Genomic DNA, 25464 nt, shown 5'->3' with positions numbered 1-25464 from the left:
GCTACATCTTGGAGGCAGATTTGTCTGGAAAGTTTTCCTCATGTTTGTAACTTAACATCATTCACTAGCTTGAATGTATCTTACTTCTGTGAGGTATGGGTAGCTTAGGGATTATTTTAGCTGTGCTGTCTTATGCTTATTCTGTTCTGTCAGATCTACCCATTCACTTTTTCTTTACGCATACCTTCATATATGTGCTGTGATGTCTGTTCCAAGTGGTACACCTGTTACGTGTTGGAGTAATGAAGAACAACTTGTGCATGTCTTTTTCTTTTTTTTTTTAACGGTGACTGTCAAGCAGCAATAAAGCTAAAAGATGCCAAATCTTTTGATTGTGATACATCCTTTCCTTGTTTTACGGGGAGTGTAGTTGGCTGAATTGCTGTCTAGGTTCACTTTCAGCAGAGTGGAAATAAAGCTTCGGCTGAATCAAGTCTCTTCTGATGAACTGCTTAGAAAGATTAGGCCAGATCCACGGATTACCTTCTTTGCTACACCCTGTGCAATAAGGCATTGTGGAGACAATGACGAATGTCTCAGTTTTGAATGACGTAACTGCATGTTATTCCTTCTGAAGGATGATCGTCTTAAGGAATGAGACTGAAACCTAGGGAAGCAGCAGTCTACCTTACTCTCTGACACAGAGTCTACTTTATATTCCAAGTAGTTGTTTAGATCAAGACTTTTTTAGAGGTGGCCAAGAACTGCTACAATTATTGGAACTTGTTAATGTAACTTGTGAAACTATGTGATAATCACCTTCCATGTACCTTGGAGCCTTTCCTAAAAGCAGAAGGAAATTTTGAGTATTATGTGTGGTTTTCTTCTCCTTTTGTCTTCTTCCACCATAATGAAAAAAGTGTTAAAATAGTATCTTTATCCTATTAAATTTTTAATTTGTGGTTCATGATGGAAAAACTAGCCCAGTATTTGGCAGCTGTACTTGGCAATTAAGGGAAAAATGTGAATGGTGTTTCTGAACAATTTTATTCTGGTTCTTGTACTGTATTTTCTAAATGCATCCTTGCATGAACGCACGTGTGAGCCTGAAGCGTCTAGCTCTAGTATGTTGCCCAGCTGATGGCAGGAGGAGGAGGGAATATCTAGAATAACCTCACAAAGAGAAGCTGCATCTTCAGTAAGTCAGAAGAATAGAAACATAAATCTTCTTTTTAGGGTGTGGGTTTTTGTAGATCTCTCTTTATTCAGAAAAGAAGCCATTGTGTTGTAGTAGCAACACATTAGTAAGTAGAAACTCACGTTTGATCTCCAAAGTGTACAAGTAAACTTTGTGGTTGTGAGGCCACAACTGTGCAAATGCCAGTACTTCTGCATGTACATGGCTTTTTGCATGCAAATTTTATATAGGAGTAGTATTGGCAAAATTTGCGTTTCCTGTTTATAAGTAACTTTATTATGTATTGCATCATGAAAATACATCACGTTACCATTACCTGAAATGAGGTGGCTATGCAATACGTTGCCTTAAGTTTTACGATTGTTTCAGTTATTAACCACTACTTGATCAACTGCCAGTATTAGTAAATTGGGATTGATGCTGTTGGCATGCTAAATTTAACTGTGAAATCTTTAAAAGATCTGAATGGCTTAGAAGGTAAAACAAAGTAGTGGATGAAGTGTTTGGTGCCGTGGCTTGGATCCAGCTTGATGTCCTAAATGAATGCATCACGAAACCACAACAGATCAACCCAGATTTACATGAGTGACGTATGAGAGCCCCGAAGCTAAGCCAACATAGTGATCAAATTAGCTCCTGCATTTAGAGAGGCTTCTCCCTCCAGGTCAGACTTCTAAGCACTGATGGGCTTGTGTGGGGAACCAGCAGTTACAGATTGAAGTATGCCTATGTTGTGGAGGAAAAGAAATCTTAGAGCTTCAGAACTTTTATCTTTGACAAGTGTGACTGATTTTCTTTTGCGGGGGGGGGGAAAGGGGGGAAACACTATGAACAATAATGGAAAAACTGGAAGAATTTCCATTAGTGGGGCTTCGGTCAAGGACCTGCCAATCTTCACAGAAATATCTGTTCAAAATCTGAAACATTTTGTTGCTGCGGGGCTGATATGTACCTTATGTATTGCCCATCCTCACACAATACCTGGCTTGTTCTTTTAATAAATAATAACTGTACTGTAATGTGATGCTCATAAATAGAACAATTTTGCAAATATTTATGTGTGCAGGTGCAAAAGTACAGCATTTTTGATGTTTTCTCTAAATACCATATTTTTAAACTACTGTCTTATTTTTAATAAACTGATATTATACGTGAATAAATGTCAGATTAAAGACAAGACACTGGATAAACAGAAGCATTACTCCTTTTGAGTAATCATTATGTGTTTAATATATTTTTATGTTTACATGATGCAGGGAAATAGTTATTAAACAAAAAAAATACAGTAATGTGAAGATTGCCTTATTCTAGGGATTTGTATCATGACAAAGATGTTGCAAAGAGATACTGGAGACCTTTTAAAAATATGTTCTGTAATTTATGTTGTTAACCTGTACCATCACATGAGATATTGATAAGTTCTAGCAACTGTTTCATTAATGTTAGTATTGTTTGCAGTTCTTATTTATGTACTCTTCGATATTTCAGTAACCCGATATCTCCATTTTTGTTTCTCAGCATGATGTATCACAGACTTTGCTCAAAGCGACTCTGGACAGTGTGGTTGAAGAGTGTGTCAGCTTTGTAGGAGTTGATATTAACATCTGCTCAGAAATACTATTAAGGTGAGTCAAACGTTTTCCTATTCCAGTAATTGCATGGCTCTGGATCACAGAGGCCTCTGTTTAGTCTGCCATCTGACTCAAGCTCAGCTGGAGCAAATGGCTCTTGTGTTAAACTTCCAATTACATGAGAATGACACATTAAGACAGTATTTCACTGGATCATTAAGAGTCAGTTTTGAAGGGTATGTGTGATTCTCCGGGGTAAAACTATTCTTCAGAGAAAAACAGATATTTAAAAAATTTTGAACCAACACTGCAATTTTAGAAAAACGTGATATAATTAATTAGTGTTTTTACACTGAGAAAGGGATTTTCAAATGTACTTTCTGTCTCTTAGAAAGTATTTTTATAGGTACGGCTAAGCGGAACAGGTTGTAAAATTGGGTGAGGAAAGGAGAAAAGGAAAGATTTAAGGGGAAACTGTTGAAAAATTTATCCCTTTTTACTGATTTTTTTTTTTTTAAAGTAATTATGCTATATTTACTTGGAAAATGTTCTGGTTTTTATTTCTCTTGGTTAGAAATTAAAAGCTCATTCTGTTCTGTCTTTTGAGTGTGTAGAATTGAGAATCGTTTAGCTGAGCAGCCTCTCAGAAGAGCAAAGTGTTGCTGTCATCCTCTGTAGTAGGAGGGGAAGAAAAAGAATGCCTGTAATCTAGCTAGTAAGAATTATATTAGGTATCAAAGTTAGGAAAAATGTATTCTTGCTAGCTCTTCTTAATTTTTTTAACCCTTTACTTGCATTCCTGAAAACGTCTTTCGATACTTTGAAGAGGCTCTCTCTCTATTGTTATTGTTTTTCCATTTTGTCTTCCATATTCTTTTTCTGTGTGTGTATCTAATTCTTAGCCTGACTCATGATTTACCTTCTGTCTTACCTTCTTTCAGACTTAGATCAGCTATTAGTAAGAAAGAAAGCAGTACCTATGGGTAAATGGGGCTGACCAGCTTTCATTCATGAATAAAACCCTACCTGAGCAAGTGCAGTGGGTGAACACTGTCAGCTTTCACTGTCAGAACTTCAGCAGTTCAATTCTGCTGTTCTGCGTAGATGCGGTCTAAATGAAATTTTCACTGTAGCTAGAACATACCGTGAGCAGGGCTTTCTGTTCCTGCCCAATGATGAATCAAATACACTTGTTGGTGCACACTACATGTGGAAGGGGTGACAGTACTGCTTGCGTTACTGCTGAGTATCACACTTGAAAGAATTGAGATCATCAGTGGAAAATTCTGTGAACTCAGTGTCGTGTTCAGTGTAAATAAGCTGGATTTCATAATGTTTCTAAGAACTTTTTTGAGAAAATTCCATTCCTGATGATTAATATTTTGTCTATGGTTAAAGGTGTGTCTCTCCAATTTAATTCTGAGGTTTCACCAACTTTGGATTATTTTTTTAACTTTTGCTTGAGGATGAGAATAAAGGAAAGATTTTTTTTATTATTTTTTTTTCCCTGATTTTTTACTATTCTTGCCAGATTTGCTGGTGGTGTTTTTCTAGAGTCAGCCCGTGCCATTCCACAAACAGGTCTCTGCTGCCATTGACTTAAAGCAATGGCATCTGATATATGGAGCCAGATGGGTGACATTTCCTTCTGCAGTGCCAGGAGTAACTGCCCACTGCAGCTCTTTTCCCTCTTTCTATGATTAACGTACTCCATACACAGAAAGTTGTACTCACATGTTCGTACAGAAAATGTGCGGCAAACCCACTGCTTCCTGAAGGAACTTGGCTAACTGCAGTTGCGCTTCACAGGTGAGTTCTTTGCCAGAGCCGAGCTGCCCTCAGAACAACTCGTGCAGCCTGTTCCCAGCTGCTCTTTTATCTCAAGTGCAGCTGAGAGAAAAGGAACAAGCCGTGTGGATCTGTTAAACTGTGTGAGAAAGGCAAGCTGCTCCCAGCCACTCTCCTTCTGGACAGCAGACATCAGCCCTTCATGTTGGGGCAAGGTGTTGCAGTGCCATTGGAAGAGTATAGCTGAGAGGGGGCTGTTCTCACAGGAACAATTTATCTGTCCTGAACCCTCCTCCCACGTTGTTTCCTGAAGAGGGCAGCTGGGGGCAGGCCATAAGACATGACAAATTGAGTTGGCATTACAGAAATAGCCAACAGATCATAAATTACACATCCCTGGCTTACTAGTTAGGTATGCGCAGAACCATATTGCTGTACCAAGTTTTGTTGACTTGAGTGGATTCCTTCCACAGAAGTAAGAGAAGGGATCCTTTTTCAGTTGCCTTTGGTCTGGGAGTCTATTTGCAAATTTCTTAGCCGTTTTTGAGTTTTGTAAACCAGCTTTTCTACAGTAATGTGTATCCTGGTAATGGATAGGACTTGTTTTAATGACTGTTCAATGGTAATAAATGTATTCTGTAAACTTTTCCCTTAGACACATTGCAGGACTGAATGCTAACAGGGCTAAAAATATAATTGAATGGCGAGAGAAGAACGGACCATTTATAAACCGAGAACAGCTCAAGGAAGTTAAAGGTCTGGGTCCCAAATCCTTCCAACAGTGTGCTGGCTTCATCAGATTCAATCAAGAATATATAAAGACCTTCTGCAGGTAATAGAGATGTTGGCTGTCTTGACTAGGTTATCCAAAATATTACGAGAGGACTTCTTCCCTTTCTGTTTTGTATTCAGGCTTGAGATTTGAGGAATCCTAGGCCTTTTCCTTCTGAAAGACACTATCTTAACAAATAAACTTCTTTAAGTCCGTAGTTGAACATAGGTCTTCTGCTGAATAGTCATGGTTTATTAGCCTAGTACTCTAAGTCAGGATTTCTGTAAGTATGTAAGTTTAATTACAAATTCTGCCACTGAATCTGTAGAAGGAATTTGGCATGCCTCAGTATTGTGATCTGAGATATTAAAACCTTACAGTCTTGTGTTTCAGGCATACTTTAGAGATTTGTAAATTCATTTTAAAATGGTAAAGATTATTGTGCAGAACATAATGGTAGTAAACTAGAGTGTTTTTTTGGAGAGTTTCAATTCCAATACCTGGAGAGAGAAAGTTGAATAAGCTGCCTGGACCAAGCTCTGTCTGTGTTACACTCCTGTGCCTAGCAAGCATGATGTGACTTGTATCTCAAATGTGTAAGAGGCCCTTTTCCAACTCCAGTTTGTCAAAAACTGGTCATCCTTTTCCCTGCCATTTCATTCCCTGTATCTGTACCCAGCCTTTCCCTCTTGCAGCCATTCATTTTGCTTCTCCTCTTCACCTGAAATCTTTCCTCTCCACAACTGAAAGTGCCCTTTCTAGGGCAAAGTCTCTTCTCCTGTCTTTCCCATTTCTCTTTCCAACATAAAGAACTAAGAAAGGGCACAGTGGTAGCACCATCCCCATTTTGCCGCTGACTCTTTCTCAAAAAATATTTTCCTGGGAAGCGCATGCTATTTTTTAGCCAACCCAGTGCTCAGAAGCAATACTGTATTCCCAGTTGCTGCTGGCCAAACAGCACACGCGTAACTTCCAGGCAGGAGGTAGGCACATTAGGACTGGCTTACTGCCCGGGTGGAAGGTATACAGATTGGTTGCCCATCTGGCAGGGAGGTACATGCTGCAGGCCAAATGGTGCATACTGTAAGCACCAGAAGACCAAAGAAATTGTTTTCAAGGCTGTGGATGATTGATAGGTCTTACGTTGTACAGATCTGTTCTAGTGAAAGCTGCAATACAACAGAGGAAGAAAAGGCTGACACCATTTTGTCTTTCTACAAATGTTCACTGGTGAAATGTTTAAGAACATTGTATTCATTTTTTTCCTTGCTGGAGCATGCTTCTGATGTTAGTCAGATTCCATAAAACTTGAGAACACTGTATAACCTGAGAAATCTGCTATAACTTTGGAGTTTGAGGCCAAAATAAAGCTCTAACGCTGTCGCCTCTGCAATATTTCTTGTGGGCCCAGGTGGCAAGACCAAACCTTTTTGAAATGGACTTTGAGAAGGTTTCAGTTTTGTTCTCTCTGATCATGTTGATGGCTTAGAATGTGCTCTGCAAATTAGGTTTTGTACTTGGAAGTTAACAAATATTGATTATTTTAAAAAAAAATCGATATGGAAACAGAAAGTTATGTCTGCATTTCTGTCAACAGTCCATGCATAGGTAGAGACCAAAGTCCGAGTGCTAGTTCAGGGTCCTTTCAGTGCGTTCTCTTTTGTCCTCAGAAGCATGAACAACTTGTGATTTAGGAAACAAAAACAAACAAACAAAAGAGGCAAGAAAGGAGCCTTTGTAAGTAGGAGTCATTTAATGCCTTTACCGAATCCTGAACATTTTACTTAAGGGAAACTTTAAAGGAAGAAGTGTGCCAGCTGTAAATATGCTACACACAAGAAGATGATCTCTTTCTTTCCTCTCTTCTGTGAAGGCCTCCTACCAATGTAGAAATCTGTCCATGGATCTGATCTCTCTGAGACTTTGGAGTCTTTTCATTGTCCAGCCAATTAAAAATAAAAAAAAAACCTCGATCCAAATGTAACTGACGCTAACTGACTAGGAGTCAATAATGTATTCACTAAGTTTTAAAGAAAGCTGTATAAAGATATTTTTGAAAAAATGGTTTATAAATTCTGAAATAGTGGTAGGTTGACCATTAGCTTTTTTCTGTTCTAAGCAAATCTTGTTCTGAGTTCTTTAGATTTGAAATTTTTCATATTTTGACCTGGCCCACTGTTGAGTGGAATTCTTCAGAAATTTAAGTATAGGAAGTCAATGAATGTGGTTTAAGGAGTTCTGATATTTAAGTATTCACATACTTTCCTTGTTCTGTAATATGCTTGAGATGCAATTTGCTTACTTAAAGATAGTATCAATAGGAAATTTTGTTTATAAATTTTTCAAATTTAAAATTAAGCAGACTATTAACCAATAGTTAAGTATGAGAGTATCTTCACAAGATTGTTATCAAGTAGGTAAATGCAATTGTCCCCATTTTACAGACAGAAGATGCTATCCAGATTGCAAATGATACAATGGATTGTGTAGTGTTTTCTTTGTACTCTTGTCATCATGAAGAAATTTTGATGAAGCAGAGAATCCCTTCTCAATGTTTGTTTCTATTTTAAAATAATTTATGCCTACCTTGATATGTTATATTTTTCTGCTATAATTGTATTGTTAAGATTCATCCAAAATGACCTTTTGGAGGATGTATGTTTTTTTTGGTTGGTTTGTTTGGATTTTTTTGTTTTTAAAAAATGAACATCATCTAAAAGTCTGATTGCATTTTTTATGTGTGGGCACTGGGCTAAGATCTCGTTCATTAAGAATGACATGTCCATTTTTGATTTCTGACAGTAGTAAGAAAACTGAACTTGGAAGTCATGCGCTTTTGACTAAAGCAGGTGCGCAGGGTAAAAAGAAGAGCAAACCAACACCATGTGCCTTGCAACAGCCCAATCCTTTGGACCAAACCTGTATTCATCCAGAGTCTTACAACATTGCAATGAGGTAAGCAGGGGGAAAGCTTTTTGAACCACTGATGTTACCAACTTTTAAAATGAAAGTACTGTTTTTTCTGACGACAGCCTCATCAGCCTTTTGAGACAGGAATACTTATATTAATTTGATGCTTTCTCCTGTTTCTTCAAGAAAAAGGTGTGCTTCTGAAGTTCTTTACAAGGGAAGGGTTTCGATTGGTGTGGTTTGCCTCTTATATGCACGCAAGTTTTCAGTTTAATTCTTTAGTTTTTATAGTTTTCACATTGTTTTTCAGTGAGGAAATCGGTGAATTTTCAAAAATTTGCCAGACTTTCCTCCCATGACCCTGTCTTCTTCATCTCATCACTTTGCCCCTCATCGAGGCCACTTTTCTCAATTTCCGTCTCTTTGCTAACTCTTTATGCTGCACATCACTTTCAGTTTGGACTTTCAGTTCACAAAGTGTGAAGACAAATCCTTTGTTCTAGACATGTCTGAAAGCCGATTATTTTTTTTCCTTCTGCCTTGACTCCATGTATCATGTAAAAGGCTATAACTAAAACATAATTTTATTTGTCTTAAAAATAATCTAGTCGAAATACCGTGCAAATTCTCAGTCAGTGGTAGTTTAATACCTCGGCATCATTAAGAACTGCTTTTACGTTGTTGCTTGTTGCTTATGTTCGGTGTGTTCCAAAAAAGCTGTCTGCTTAGTGAATTTTGACCACCAGAATTTGTTTATTTGTGTGTTTGAGTGTACACAGACTTATATGAGTATGTGTCATTATTATGAGCCTTTAAAATTAAATTCTGACACTACGAGTTCTAATTAAGATGTGTATGTATAAAGTTCACAAACACATGGTGGTTGTACTAAGTGACCTTTGGCTAAAAGAAGATAATGGTTTTTTGTGTAGGTCAGAAAAAAGTAATTAGGAATCCATGTGTGCATCTGGTTAGGGGATACTGCCGCTGGTAAATGGTAGGTATAAGATGTGATCTTTTCTATCATCAGCCCTGGTTGAAACTGGACTCTGCTTGTCCTCTTGAGAAGCCAGCATGTATTTATTTTTTAAGTGCTTTGTGGTGAACAGGTTCTTTTCTTAAAATGTGCTGGAGCTAATTTCAGCAGTAGCTACACGCGTTAGGATTCTTGTCATCTCTATTGAGAATATTACTCCTGGAGAAACAGTTGTGCTTCCTGTTTTATAAACAAAACCCTCTTTAAGCTTCAGAGAGGTATGCTGAATTTCTGAATTTATGAAGCTTGTGTTTCTTATCTAAAAAAAAGTCTTACAGGACCTTGCATTTTTAGGACACCTTCCTTACAGTGCGTGCTCTGTTTTCTCTGTGGTGGAGATAATTGCATATACAAATTCCTATGCATAGGTCTGCATGCTTTCCTTCTGCGAGGCATGCAGTGCGCTCCGTGTTCCCATCCTCTCCCTGCCACAGTTCGTTCTTCTTTCTGCCTGATTCTAGGACCACCATGCAGTTGCCTCCTAGAGTCCACGCTCTTTGTGCAGTGTGTAGGTAACCTTGGTTTCTCCTTTTCCACAACCATTTCCCTTTTTTCTTATGCATCAGCATTTGTTACTAGTTCTCTGCCCTGTGTGTAGCTGTAGAAAAAAATTAGGCAAGGTCCTGATCTTACTGGTTTTTGACATTTGGTAGGTGGTGGATAGGGGGATGAAGGTTGGTCACCTCTACTGGACATTGTTCAGGATGAGTTAATATATAAAAAAAATAAAATAAATTGGTTATTCAAAATTAATGTTGGCTTTCAATAAATTATTTCATTCCATTTAAATATCAAATAGTCAGGATTCGGTTAATAGTCTGTTTAGCTTTCCAGCCCTAGTACACTAATAAAATAAGCAGTAAAAGTGTTCACAGTGTTACCAGCTTGACTTAAAGACTAATGTAGAAAGATAGCTTCAGGGAGCAAAGAAATATGGCCGATTAATGATGGAATACTACAGGAACTTATCTACTATTACATTACTATTATCTTATTTTATCTTATCTTATCTATCTATTCTATTATCTTATCTATTATCTATCTATTATCTTATCTACTATTACAATACTATTACAAAGATTGGTCAGAAAATAAAGAATTGTGACTTAGTTTCCAGAGCAGCAGAGGCTACTTCTATATCTGAAGTGGTGAGTGTGATTATTACTCAGATATAATAGCTCAGATATTCACATACAGTTGAAATTTTGGAGACAATTTTACCAGGTATCACAAATTGTATAATTGTGATCTGCAGTTTGGCTGGGAACCCAGGATTATTGCTATTTAAAAAATAAAAAAAAAATAAATTAATGAGCACAAGTTTTACATCTCAACCAAAAGATAGTAGTTTGGGTCACAGGCTTATGCATGATTCCTAGAGTAGGCTACCACCTATTGCATAGCCAACACCATTTAGAATATACCTTGGAGATTCTTAAAATGTGCTTTGGGGCAAACTCATTGGTCTCCGAAAGCTGCAAAGTCATAGCAGAAGTATGATGTGGCTACAGACCAGTGCTACCTGTCATGTCATTTCTCTTTGGCTGATGTAATTACTTCAAAGTAAGTTTCCAGCTGTGCTATTGTCTGTTCTTTGTTTCTCGCCAAGCACTTTGCCTTCTCAGATTGAATTTTCATGTGAAGTACCTAGATCCGAGGTATTGTACCATACAGGTTTTTTATGCAAAAGAATATCAGTTTATATCAAAACAAGTATAAAAACATAATCACAATATTTGCTAATGGAACAGCAAAACTACTAAGCATAACATCTGTCTCTGTAACTAACCAAATCTGTCTTTTCTATTTTCTTTGGGCGTTTTCTTGATTGCCTTACTTCTGACATTTATGAGTATCTGTACACATAGTTTGATATGGGGGGAAAAAGAAGTCTCAAAGTGCTTTCTATGAATCTACTTTGTTCGACAGTATTTTTCTTGCAATCAGAAGATAGTTTCTTTGAAAGCTTGTTAAATATGAAGGTGGGAACTTTTATGGTATATATTGTATTAAGACATAGTCACTTGATATCACATAATGGGATGGGGAAGGAGACAAATATCTCTAATGCTTTTTCATTGCAAATAGCTGTTTGAAAAAAAAAAAAAAATACAGCTTTGCAGCAAATTGACAAAAGCCAAGAAGTGTAGTATTAAAAATTGACACAGATGACATAAGGGCTAAATATAGACCAGACGTCCTCCCCTCAGGGAACTAATGCTATAATTTAGCAATGATTATATACTTAAAATGACTTTTCAAAAAAAGCGTGTGAGCTGTTAAGCTTCTCAGAACTTATGGAAATGGCTTTCCAAACCAATTTGCTGCCTAAATGTGAATTAAGAAAAAATCCAGCTAGGAATTCATACTGCATGGGGGATTCAGTCCAAAGCTTATCGGGGCTGTTGATGAGTTTTGCGAACTTTGATAGGTAGTGGATGGGACTAGGCTTCTAATTCCTTTTTGCTGAGCCTATGTTCATGAGAAAGCTTCTGAGAGCCTGAAGATCAAGTCACGTTCATGTTGTGGATTTGAGGTGTCTACTGAAACCAACCAACATCCTAAGGACTCTTTAATACGTTAGAACTAAACAAGTTTTCAAGCCTAATTGGTAATTCTTATAATTTAAGTTAATGCGCATGAGAAAAAGTGAGACTGTTAGAAGTGGATTAGAATCATTATTTAATACATATATATTTTTAAACAATTTACATTTTAAAGGAGTCCTCTTTCTTTGCTGCTTTCAAAGGATTTCTTTCTTCTTTTTCTGTGCTGGCACAGAACTTTGTCAGGGACTGTGTCAAGCTCACAGGTGGATCTGTGCTAACAAAGAGGAGTTGTTGTCTTGAAGATGGGCAGATTTGATTCAAGGCATAAAATACATAATCATAAAATACATCATAAAATACAGTATTACATACCTCTTACCACAGAAATTAAAATGAATGGAATAGATGCTGCATAAATGAGTCGTAAAGCTTCCTCATGCAATGTCTACCACATATTGCCATGAGAAAATAGTTTGTGAAAATTTCATTAGATTAAAAGTTTTTATGGGAAGTTACATTTATTTTTAAACAAAATAAGCCGGTGATTTTTATCCACTGCTTCCATCCAAATTACCCCAAAGCAGCAGTCCACATTATAGATTTATGACATACAAAATTATCAGTTTTTAAAACAATGTTTTTGAGGGATAGAAGTTCACCAAAATTTGAAACCACTAATTTTCTTTTTCTGAACTATTTTGTAGCTTGAAAGGCCAATCCATTTAAAAAAAAAAAATGGTTAAAAGAATTGCTCCCAAGTGGTAACTTTGGTTGCCAAGCTTTAGGCTGGAGCCATTTTTTATGGCTGAATTAGAAACCCCTGAAAAACAGGGTTTTTTATAATGGAAACACTGATGTAATCTTTACTACAGTGGCACAAATGGTGCTGGTATGATTGATTTATGGCATTTAAACATCTTAACTGAAAATCTGTACAATTTCTGTAAAATAATTGGAAAACATCCTACTGGTGATTTAACACGCTCTGCAGATAACCAAAACATTTCTGTTCATGGTTTCCACACTGTCAAAGCTTAGCTTTGTCATGTGCAGCCATCGAGCTTATGAACACCTCTAAGTATCATGAATCAGAATTTCCTAAAAGTTAAAAAACCCCAAAAACCTTTGTAGGCAGCGTATTTTCCTGCAAAGCAGAGCTATGTTTTAAGTTTCTGAAGAGCCTATATGTGAAAACCAGTTTATAGTGGCAGAATCTTCTACATACAATTAATACAACATGTAGAGCATATCCAATTTCTTGGTACATATTGTAAAAGAACTGCTAGGAAAACCGAGGAAACGTTTAGGAAGTCCCAAGAAGTTACAACCAGGTTATGCTTATAAACCAAAATGCTGGAAAGAAAACGCAATGTTTTTTCTTTGTTGTATCAGTCTGTTGGGTGCAGTTGGTTTCGTATGACTGAATCTTAACATTTAGTGATTTTTATTTAAATCTCATAAAAATGCTCTTTGCTAAAGGTCGGCACTCAGAATGTGTATTTGCTGCTCACAAATTGCAGCATCTGGCAGACAGGCTGTATTTCAGTCTGACTTAGGAATATTTTACCAATATTTGTAAAAGACATAAAGTCATGATTTAGTGTAACGCAGGTGGGGATGTTCCCTGGGTTTGGGACCTTGCCTGGTAGAGGACAGGACTGCTCATTGTGGCTGGTGATGCCATAAGAGAAGTTTTTGACCTAGTGAGCAGTGACTTGCAGTGAAGATTCATGTCTTGCTCTTCACTGTGTATTGATGCTGCTGCTTGATATCCCCAGAAGATTCAGCAAAGCACTCGTTTATGGGCCTATTCTTCACCAAAGTAAAACATTTGGAGTTAAATCTTTACCTGTAATGAGCTTCATGTTGATAACACTTTATATTTCATTGTGGATGGATTGATCACTCAAATATTTCTGGTGTTTCTGCCACTCTCTTACACGGGTGGATGGAGGTAGCCGCTGACCAGTAGTATCTCAGTTGCTTTGCCGAAAAGCTGCAACAAGTAGCTGCGCTTGCCAGCTTTAAAGGCAAGTACTGACACGTAAGAAAATGGAGAAGGAAAACTGTTGGTTAGGGAGACACCACCAAAAGCAAGAGGTTCTTCCTCTCCTGCCCTTTATGCAACTGCCCACTTGTCCTTTGACCACATTTCCAGTTCTCTGCGGGGCCGGCTTAGATCTGTCCTGGTCCCCTCGTCACTGAGCAACTGAGGCAATGCTTAAGGGGAATAGAAATCAGGGAGGGAATAGACCAGTTACTTGGTATGGTGTTTGAGCAATGAAAACAAAAGGGTGTATTCTATTTAATAATGCACTTTACATGAGAATATTTTACAGAGGATTAGGGTTTTTACTGTGGTAGGATGCCTTTCCTTAAATTCACTACAAAGTCGATCAGAAACGTCTTTTGTCCACTTCAGTGAGATTGTACTTGTGTGTACATGCATATGTGTGTGTGTGTGTTCAAGCTGTTTAATGTGCAAAATAATGCTTTTTAGTAAAGTCTTTAGTTTCTTTTTTGAAAGCCTAAAAAAAAAAAGTTAAGCTTGGTAAATTAGTGAATCCTTATGACTATTTCTAATAGGAAATGTCTAACCCTAATTACGGAGAACACTTGCAGAATTAGCACCATTAAGCCAAGTAAATAATAGTTCATATTCATCACTTTAGAAGGCCAGTTCATTCACAGGTCTGACTATTAGCTGGATTTTTAGAGGACATATTTTTGAAAGTTATCTTGGCAATAAATAGAAGAGCAGAAAAGGCTTTCACTGCTAATTGCCATCCAGTAAAGACGTTTAAAAACTTTTATGTGATGTAAAATATGCAGTTAGCAACAATGATTAGAAGAACTTGGAAATAGCAAAGAATTATCCTCTAGTTAAGTTATAAATACTAGACCCATAAATCAAGTAGTATTTCTTTTCATTTGTTGAAAATTTTGAAACTTAAATAACTTCCTACTGGTTGCATTTAAAAAAAAAATATCTGAAGGAAAAAAATATGAACTTTTTGATGTGATGATCTCCTTTAACCGTAGTACTAATTCTTTGTGGATAACTAATCATGTTTCACTATTTTGTATCTCGGGTTACGCTTCAGCTGTGTGATATATCGGTAGTCATGAAAACAGCTAACAACAGCGTGCCTAGCGGTATGGTAGCGAAGGGGCTGTGCTGCAGCGTAACCGTATCTGAATTGCTTGTCTCTCTTAGAAAAAAACCTCATTGTTTCTTAGATGTATGCGTTCAAAATGTCATAAACTATCTGAGTGCTTTCTGGCCTTCTGCATGCAGTCAGATAATCTGTGATGTTAATAATTTATGCATTTGAGGAAAAACTTATTGGTTAAATATCCTTATCTGGCTAAACCACTTAAGTAGCTTGAAATATATTTGAAACGTTAACTTTCTGTGTCCAGCAACTAATTACAGAGAGTGATGTACAAATATTGTTTGATATGTAATCTGCATCAGTAGTTGAAAATTGAGGATCCGTATCACTAGTGAGAACAGGAACAGTCAACATCTGCATTATACATACGCATACAAGTAATGCTTTTGCATTTCAAATACGTTACTAAAACATAAATAAATGTCTGCATAATTGAAGTTTGCTACTGTCATGAATGTACATTTTACCTAACAAAGCACATGCTAATGCGAAGTTGTTTTGTTTTCAGAGTGATTATGTTGCATTACCATTAATTGATGTGTGCACTGTGACAAGATGTAATGGCGTATCATGTTGCTTTAATGTAATGAATCCAGTACTCCCAGCTCTTAAGTCGTGTTGCTGGAAATGATTACATAAAACAGAAATGACTGTGACTAAAACCCTTGCAAAGCTTTAGAACTCCTGCACGTTATAAGAAGCATTTTGGGGGGTTTAAAGTAACTTCGTAAAATTTACGGAAGGCTTCCCTTGGTAATATTTTTATTCTTCTCTGACTGTTTTTTGCATTCCACTGAAATTTGCATTATCTTTTAAGCATTGCAAGGGCTGTGCTATAATTTTGTGCAGATGTGTATGTTAAGTGAACATGATGTGCTTATTTGTTACATTTATGCTACTTTTCTTTCTTTATCTGGGTAAGATGGATGAAATTATGTATTAAATAAAAACATCAGTGATTTAGCCATGACCATTCTCTACAGGTCCTGTAAGACTGTAAAGATTGCTTTTAAAACTAAGGTGGTCGCAGAGGTTTCTGTGTATCCTCTAAATCTGAAAATCATAAAATTCAAAGTCTCTAAACCAGCTAAATCTCACTCCGGGCTGAAAGACTCTCCTAAGACTCTGGCAGCTTTTATCTCAGTTGATGTGCCTTGAACAGAAAGTTCGCCATTCACTCAGGCACTCGACATTTGAGGAAATAAGGATAGTGTATCTTAGAAGAATGACCTCACTTCACAAAAAAACATCTCGCCTTTCCCATTTCCATTTCTGTTAACTTTTCTTTTAGGTTTTATCTTTCTAATAGATAAACATAGCACTTGAAGTACTGTGACGTGTTATTTAGTTCACTTATGTAGCCAGGAAAATACTTGAAGGGCTTTCATTTTTGCACGGATCATTCATGTTCCTGCGTTGTGCAGCTGGAACTGTCATTTACAAATTGGGTGATGTATTTTAGAGATTGTAGTGAGGTAGTTTACCATTACGAAGATCAAAATATGTAAATTAAGGGAAACCTTCCCCCCCCCCCCCCGCCCCGTAGCCATATCCCAGTCTTCTTACCGACTATATCCCTTTTTTCTGACCTTGAAATAACTCTTGAAGGAAGTTGTTGGGTTGCTTTTTTAATAAGGAAACATGCATCTTTGTTCTTAGCAATGACATTTAAAAATAGAAATGATCAATAAAATGTGCCACTGTTCAGTCAGAGATTTGTGCTTTATATTGATTTTTTTTTTTATTCTCAGTGCCCTCAGGCTGTGTTCATTTGAGTGAAAAAGATACATTAAATATATAACTAGATCTGTAACTAGACTATAACTACATCTGTAACCACTAAGAAATTGCTTTTATTTGGAAATATGTTAATGCAGAAGTTTTTACCAAAATCTAACTTAAAAGGTGAGAATTTCCAAAATAGAAACACATTGTTTCTGTTCAAGATTACTTCTTTTGTGTGTATGTGCATGCTGGGCCTTGTTACAGCGCTCTCTTCTGCCTCTAATATATGTTGTCATTCTGAAATATTCTTAGCCAAATGCCTGATTTTTGGAACATCAGTAATTCTGCTGAGGTTGGTGGGACTTCTCATGTACTTAGACTTGGGCACGTGTTTAAGCATCATCTTCAGGTGGAGCCAAAATTTTATTCTAAGCAATAACCATGTTAATAAGTTATTTAAATTACTGTAATTGATAAGGTAGGGCCCAAGCCTACCACCGTTGTCTAGATGAGGAATCCTTTTTAATATCAGATAAATACTTTCGCTGGTATTTCCGGAGGGTGGGGGAGGCAGAGGAAAGGGGGCGAAATAACTTTCATAAGTAGTAAGTGAGGGCTCAGGCACCTGGGTTGTGTCCTGTTTCGGGCTGGTTTTCTTTCCAGCAGCCTGCACGTAGCACCGGGCATTCTGATTGCATTATCCACACGGTCGGCAGTTTTGTGTGTAACGGGCTTTTTTTTTTTTTTTTTTTAAATACATGGGTGGCTGTTCCATGTGGTTGCACTTATTAGCAGCGAAACCTGCCCCGTTATCTATTTACAAAGTGAATAGGCTTCTGCGAAATCCTAATGGTGAAAAAATGTTACTTGGAGAGGTGCTCGAGCTGAATTTCCATTTGGAGTGAAATAAAGCCAAGCACATTAATGTCAGCAAACTTGTTTATAGGGGCGGGCGGTAAAGCATACATTATTTAGAAGGTTGAGTCATGAGGCTGGTCGGGTTTGTCGTGTTACATCTGGCACGTCAGTCAAAGCCAGGGCAGCTGCTGCCTGTCACTAGTGCTGTGGTGGGGCATTGTCCATCCATCAGCGCTAGCAGCCAGCAGCCCCCAGCAGTTTTGTGAAGAACACTTCGCCTGGACCCGCGCGCATTTTCCGTATTATCATTGCAACCACTTTTAGCGCTCTTTTGAGACCAACAGAAGATGGTTTCATAGAAGGTTTTATATTTTCCGTATATAGGTTCTTATTAGACAAAATACTTGTAGTAGTGTTTCGTTGTTAGTTTATGGAAAAAAAACAACTTTGTATTCAATATAAAAAAATGTACATCTGTTTTGATATTTATTTTGTTTCCAAACCACCTCAAACTACTTTAAAAAGTAATGTCAAAATTGAAATGCAGTCAATCAAAACAGAATTCAGTAAATCCCGAGAACAGTATCATCCGCTCAATCTTTATTAATTTTTTCATACATTACCACATGAAAGATCTGTATGCGTTAAGAAAATTAACGTGAAAATTATATCTGTCACTGTTAAGTGCAAATATATGTGCTTGAGCTAACAGTACTCTTAAATTGTCACGCTTGCATTTGAATTCAGTAAAAAAGTAGAAGTCCTGACAGCCAGTTTTAATGGATGCCCTCTTTTGGTGAAATTCATGGAAATTTTAGAGTGAAGATTTGCCTTTGTGCTCAAGGATTAATTTTGTGCTTTACTGAAAGTTAGGTATTACTTTAATTATGTTCCTTCAATTTATATTTTTTCAAAAAGAAATTCAATTTTGTATTTCAGCGTGTATAACTTTTTATCACTCACCACCTGAAATAATGTCAGTTGGGTTCCTCAGGTTAAAAAATAAAAAGGAAAATAACAAAAAAACAAACAAAAAAAACCCCAAAAAAACTCCAAACCAAACCAAACAAAACACTGTGTCTCCTGCCAAAAGACATACTAGCCCCAGGTTTTGATAAAAGCACAGCATGTATTTTTGAGGGGAGAAGCAAGGTTGAGTACTGGGGGCTTTTTCTTTCTTACGGAGCTGGAATGTCTCCCACCACTCGGCGGCACAGGGCATGAACCTGCTGGTCAGCACTTCTTTTGTGGCGTGTACTTTACAGCTGTTGTGAAGTAGGATAAGGAGAGGAAGGAGGGATCTCTCTTAGGAATTTGGAAGGAAAGTTTAGTCGGACGCTAGAGGACAGGGGCCTGTCTGCTGTGGTAGAGAAGGCGCAAAACCCCACGTGCCTCACTCCAGCAATAAGGAACATGATAAAGCAGGGTAGAAGAGGCTTACTTATAGTGAGATGCAGAGCACAGCAGCAGGACAGATAACTCAAGTGTCTACTGAGGAAAGGACAAATTGCTTTTAGTACAATGTGGCTCAGCTTTTATGAGCTGCATCTTCATTTTCATTGGTTTATATCCATTAAAGACTTGTTTTGCATTTTTAAGTCCTTCAGTGAAATAAGGACATTTATTCAGTGATAAATAAACATTGTCTAAGGCATCACTACTGATAGTAAGGAGTAGGGTTTGCCTGTGAATTTTTCTTGTCTATTCTCAGCATATGTGCCGACATTGCTGAACTAAAAACCTCAGTAAGTGTGATTTGTGGGGGTTTTTTAATTTAAAAAAAAAAGAGATCACAAATCAAGACACATTTATTTTAAAGTATTTATTTGCAGCGTTTTTAGATGCCAGTCCAAATTTGCCTCAATCTGCAATTGGTGTTGCAAAAGGGTGTTTGTGTTGTGTAACTACTTTGACTTGATAATTTCTTAATTTCTGAAAAACTAATTGTTCTCTTGTCCATGAACTTCATGATTAAGAAGTATTTTATGTGAAGTTTTTCTTAAATTTGGCTAAAGATTCTTCATATTAATTTAATATTGTAAATGTTCATTGTTGTTTTACTAAATTGCCATTCCTTTTAATTTGAATGAGAGTGACAATAAAAATGACAGTATTATAGAACTCTCACTTATTTCTAGGGAAGTTTCATGCTAAAAGTCATCTTTCAGTTCAGATTCTGTTTTAGCGTGAGGTGAAATTATCAGTCTGAGAAGTGATTTACACTTTTAAATCTTCCTTCTAGTTTTGTAGTCTATTTCAGGAGATACGTGTATACAGATAGATTCTAAGTTTCCACATATGTGTCTGATCAGTGATGAGTTGAGAGGCTATGCACTTGCGAAACTGTTTACTGTTCGTATTTTTTATCAGAAATTTGGTTCACACATCAATCCAAAAGTAATTAACCCCGTAAATATAGCAAAGGTCCAGCTCCCACTAAAGGATGTTACAAATCTCTCTCTGTATCTTTGTTTGAACTTCACAGGTTTTTATCTTTCATTGGAGGAAACGCAAATGACATAGGAAAATCAGATATGCAGCAAAAAGTAAATGCCGTAATTCAAAAGGAAGGACTGGAAGGCACAGCCAAGAGGCTAAATACGACGGTGCACACACTGCAGCTGATCATTGATGGTCTGACTCAGCCTGAAGGCTTTGACATCCGAACAGGTAAACCTTTGTTTGAAGGTTGTAATCTCAGTTTGATTGTTGTACGTACCAGTTTTAAAACGGCATGTTTTCTTCTTCTGAACTCAGTAGTAGATTTTCATAGACGTGTAACTCTATTTCTTTTCTCAAGCAAGGTAAAGGCTATATCATAGTCAGATGTTTCTTTCCAGCTCAGTAGGTAAGGAGTGTGAATCCTGTCTTAAATCATGGCATTTTCAGCCGTAGGAAGGGGAGTTGTATGGCTGTTAACAAATGAAATAGTTTCAATATGTTGACTCTATACTGATTAAATCTGTGTTGGCTCTCCATCGCGGAGGGAAATGCTGAGACCAAGCTGAAAGAGTAGTAATAAAGGTCTGTGGAGCAGTAGTGTAGTAGTGTGTAGTTCTGCTCTTTAATGCACTAGTTCCTGGAGACAAGTGTAATTGGAGCACATGGCTCATGACCTACCTTGGCTAAAACTTTGCAGTAGTGCTGAAGAGTTTGAGGTGGAGGGGAAGAAAGATGTGGTAAGCAATGAAGTAAAACATCTGGAGATGCTGTTGTTTAATGAAACTTACAGCTGGATTCTCTTATGACAGCAAGAGATAAAGGTAGGCAGCAAAGATGCAGGCTTGTAATAACAAATAATAAATTTACACTTAAAAAAAAAAACCCAAACATTTCTGTTCCCATTTTTTGTGTTCATTAGTAGTTTCCTTGCAGATTTATAAATATTTCCCACTGGTGATCTTGAAAATGTGTATTTTCTGTGTCTCCGTTTGTTCTGGTGGTCTTGCATCTAAATTACAGTAGGATAGACTATTAACATATGAAGACATAAAAGCAAAAGAGAATCTTCAGTGGAAATACTCATATTCTGCTGATCCAGTACATTCAGTATTACTGTACACAGACTGTGACCAGAGTAGGCAGTCTAGTAGCCTTGTATATCTGTAATTCATTGTGTTTGTAACCCTGCTAGTGACTCTCAGTCACTAGGAAATGTACCACATCTAACAGAGCTCAGGACGATTGAATGGCTTTTACTCAAGCTTGATTCCAAAAGATTAAATTCCGTTGTTCCCAACAGTAGAGATGTGGCATTAGGGAATTACAGACAAAGAGTCGCCTTTCTATGTATCCTCTAAAATTGTATTGGAATTCTGCGGTGTTTATTTTTCCTGAATGATTTTAGTACAAAGGAAAATGGAAAGAATTATATGGGGAAAGGGAAAGAATAGAATATTTTAACCGTATGATTTTAAAGATCTTTTTCTAGCCAAGGTCTTGCAAGGCAAGAAATGGTCTTTTTAACATTAAAGTTGAACAAGTAATCAGGTAACTGTAATGAATCTGCCAGGATGGGGAGAAAAAAAAACAGGTTTGCAAACATGTTAAAAGATTACCATCATTCCTCTGAATTTTCTTATGCTCATTGCCCTGAATGGCTGTTTAGTTGCTTTTTTCATTATACTGCATAGTATAATATTACAAAAAGATTAACCATTTTGGACTTGAGCAATTAGGTACATTCCTTCAGTAGAAAATTTGATGTCATTCAAAGCCTATTGCTGCATTTGCCAGCTTGTGTACTCGATTTGGGTTTGATCCAGAGCCTGGTGAAGTTAGTGTGATTGATTTCCAGTGCATTTGAGCTATAAACTTGTTCAGGCTGTATTTTATTTCTCAAAGGCAAGTATAGGAAACTGGTTGCAATCCTGTTTTGGTGATGGTTTCTGTGGAAAATCTCAGTTCTGTTATATCTTGGGAAAGGTAAAACAGCAGTAGGAAAAGCTTGAAAGGGAAGTTGTTGAGATGACAACTGCAGGAGCAGGAAGTGGTAAGCGAGTAACAAGAGAGTTTAAAAGATCTGTCTGTGCCCTTAAGTCCAGCATGCGAACTTTATATATAATCATGTGATGTCATGGGAAACAGTTGGTCGTGTGATGTCATGGTGCAGGTGACCTGCAATCCTAAGAACAGTGCATTGTTGACTTTCCTCTTTAGTATGTGGTGAGACTGAGTATTCACTTTCCTGTATACAAATTTGTATAGGAATAGAATTCCATGTATAATTTCTGTAGCTCAAGTAAGAGTCACCTCAAGTCTTTTGTCCCTAGCTCCAAGAGAATTTAGAGTCTTTCAGTTGCTGGCTAATATACTGCACACTTCTGATCCCCTTGTGATAGTTTCATACTAGAGACTTCACTACGCTTGTTACTCCATTAATCATAGTCTTTTAAAGTGATTCATAAAATACAAGAAATCAGTTGTTTATCATAGATAGGTCTTTATCTAAAAAATGTAATGAAGCTGGTTTTGGGACCTTAGAGCTACCTTGGGATGAATTCTTAATTAGAAACAATCATCTGGAAAAACACCTTAGAAAATAATGCAAGCATTTTCTCCAGTGTCTTATTTTTGTTTCATGTTTCTTATAATAGATTTTGATAAACCTGACTTCAAGAGAAGCATCGTCTGCTTTGAAGACTTAAGTGTTGGTGCTGTTCTGACTGGAAAAGTTGAAAATGCAACGCCATTTGGAGTTTTTGTTGATATTGGTGTGGGAAAAGCAGGTTTGATTCCAGTGCGAAACATAACAGAAGCAAAACTTTCTAAAGTGAAGAAGAGAAGAAGCCTGGGGTTAGGTCCTGGAGAAAGAGTGGAAGTTAAAGTGCTGAATGTTGACGTTCCTCGATTGAGGATAACGTTGGACCTTATTCGTGTTTTATGAGAGTGGGTTTTTTTAATGATTGACCCTTCATTTTAAAGGTTAAGTAATGTCAGCAAAGTTCTGGAGATTCAGGCATTTAATGAGAGTGCTGAACGAATTTTGAAACCTTCAACCTTGCTTCTTTTTCTTTTTTTTTTTTTTTTTTAAAATCTAACAATTTTTCCACATTTCTTGAATCCTTTCTGTTAATAATTGTTGGAACAGTTTATTGGATTACCTCCAAGCAACCTTGTTATTTTGTCTGCAGAGCAAATGAAATTCCAGTGAACTGTCAGACAGATCTCTTATCTGTTCTGTCTGTGCAAGATTTGCTGTCTCAATCTTTAGTCAGTACTGCACGAGCAGACACATCATCTGCTCCCCTTCAAAAAACAGCCATTCAGTTTGCCTGATTTCCAGTTGAGAGCCTGAAAGAGGGTACCTAGTTGTAGAAAAGTGTGATCTTTTTAAGTTAGTTGGTGATGACATTGCTTCAAAAGTAGACTGAAAAAAGAGCATCTGCTAATAATATTGACGGTTCAGAAATATTCGGCTTTAATTTATTTGAGCAACATTATTAGGAGGTCTGTTTACCTGTCTTATTGCTTGTTCAGTTATCATTGATTAACACGCTAGGATGTACCTTGAGGTTTAAGGAACTTTGCTCAAAGGTATCAAAAGACATTTATGTTGTTCTATACTTGTGCAAAATAAAAACATTTCTGGCCATCTTTTCTCAGTGTACTGCTTCTACAAGTGATCTAACAGTCCTAGTTCTCTTTCTTTCCAACATGTGCTCTATCAGTAACACATCAACTTAAGGATACGGCTTGTGAGGATGCGCTTGTCTGACCTTCTGAACGGTATGCACTTTCCTCAGCTATTTAATACCGGACTACAGCCCATGACCTGATGTTCCTGATTTAATAAAATAGTTGTAGTCTGTCTTGGACTCCTTTAATTTGACATTAATATTTTTCCATCTTTGATATAATGTATTTTTTATGCCTGTTTTGAGTGGAAAACAATTTTTAAACACTTGTCTTCACACACTATTCTCGCGAAGGCATGATTCTCCATTAAAAAAAAAACCAACCTTTTTGCTGTTTTGGATGCTTGCAAAGCTTTGATAGACTTCGTTTTAATGAGAGTGCTCATTGTGTCCTGCCTAGGAGTGCCTAGCACATGATATTTGTTTCTTCCACCTAGAGACTTTTTATTTTAGTGGTGCTTCAAAGGGGTTACCATTTCGGCCAAGTTTGCAAAGGGCAGGTAATGGTATAGTGGCAGAAGAGCCTCCAGCAATAGCAGATGTACGTGGCCTTTCCAGGGAATTTCTGGTCTGTTGGAATTTTATTCCTTTGAAGTCATCAAACTCGACTGTAAATTGGCAGAAACTCCTGTCTTTAACCAGCAGAAACTCCTGTCTTTAACCAATGAGCACAGACAACACCTGTAGTGAGTGTCAAACATCTTTGATGACAAGATTTGTAACTACAAATGTCCAAATAGCTCTTGGCACAGAGACTATAATTAGGAAAAGGTTGGTATCATTTTATCTCCCAACTCTGTGCTGTAATTTTCAAAATTAACAGCCAGCTGTAGACAGTGTATTTTGGAGATTATGGATTCATTTAGCAGATGGAAAAAGGGAGACAGATCTTAATAGTTTCACTGCATTTATCTACCAAAGAAAAACAGAGCATTCGCTATGACGTGAAGGTCAGCACAGCTTAGAATCATGTTTCTTGGGCCTTTTGAAATTTTCATGTAATACTTCTGCAAAGTAGATTTTGTTGGTATGAAATTAGAAACTGTGATACCATGTTAATGTCTTTGAAAACACAGATGCAAAGCAAACAGGCTGAGATTATTTTTTTTTATTCTGAAAGCGATGCGTTCACTGATGATGCTGCAGTATTTTCTGCTATCTCCATCAGTAGAATTACCTAAGTTCTGCTGAGCTTTATATATGCTACTACAGTATCTACGCACTTAGCAAATTAACTGAGTTTGTTTGGCCTTCTCTAAGGAGGAGATAAACTTGATCTCCTAAAGCTCATTTCAGTGGCTGAGTATTTTCTCTTCTTATACTATTTAATTTGTTACTGAAATTCATTTTTTAATCTTTAATATCATGAGGACTGTAGCATCTTCTGCATTTTTGTGTGTATCTCTTGGATGATCGTAGAATTCTCTAAACGAAAGACATCTCCTTGAGACTGTTTTTCTCACTGTTAATTCACAGGAGCCTTCTTGCTTACTCAAGAGGAGTGACCTACAAATCAGCTGATGTACTCATGAACTAGTTTGGTTTCTCCTTTTAGCAGAACTCAGAAGCTTATTCTATGGTATCACAGGGACTACTGGAAAATGTCATCTCTATCTCTGGATTTTTTTACTCACACCAAAATGGGAATTTTACGACTTCTAATGTCTTAAGTGTCTGCAGCTCTGCAAACATAATCCCATTATTTGTCAGCTAATTCAGTGTTTTAACTACTTCCCACAAAAATATTTTTTCTTTGCAAGTTCTTTTTTATCTTGTAACAGCCTAATGAGAGTCTAACAAGGAT

General features: G+C 37.0%; 1 protein-coding gene across 5 annotated transcripts in view; it reads left to right on the top strand.

The window, feature by feature from the left end:
- The window catches only part of SRBD1 (S1 RNA binding domain 1), a 132741-nt gene extending 109119 nt beyond the window's left edge, over nt 1-23622 (top strand). For 4 of the 5 annotated variants that reach the window (XM_063328628.1, XM_063328629.1, XM_063328630.1 and 1 more), the window contains 5 exons: nt 2657-2763; nt 5153-5329; nt 8072-8224; nt 20009-20193; nt 22620-23622. In XM_063328628.1, the coding sequence (XP_063184698.1) occupies nt 2657-2763; nt 5153-5329; nt 8072-8224; nt 20009-20193; nt 22620-22909 (912 nt within the window). In that variant the 3' untranslated portion in view covers nt 22910-23622. The remainder of the gene's footprint in view (nt 1-2656; nt 2764-5152; nt 5330-8071; nt 8225-20008; nt 20194-22619) is intronic. The other variant, XM_063328631.1, reaches the window with a different exon arrangement.
- The last annotated feature ends 1842 nt before the right edge of the window (nt 23623-25464 follow it).

The sequence above is a fragment of the Chroicocephalus ridibundus genome, chromosome 3 (assembly GCF_963924245.1).
Source record: "Chroicocephalus ridibundus chromosome 3, bChrRid1.1, whole genome shotgun sequence".
In the NCBI taxonomy this organism is placed as follows: Eukaryota; Metazoa; Chordata; class Aves; order Charadriiformes; family Laridae; genus Chroicocephalus; species Chroicocephalus ridibundus.
This window is presented reverse-complemented; position numbering and strand designations above follow the sequence as displayed.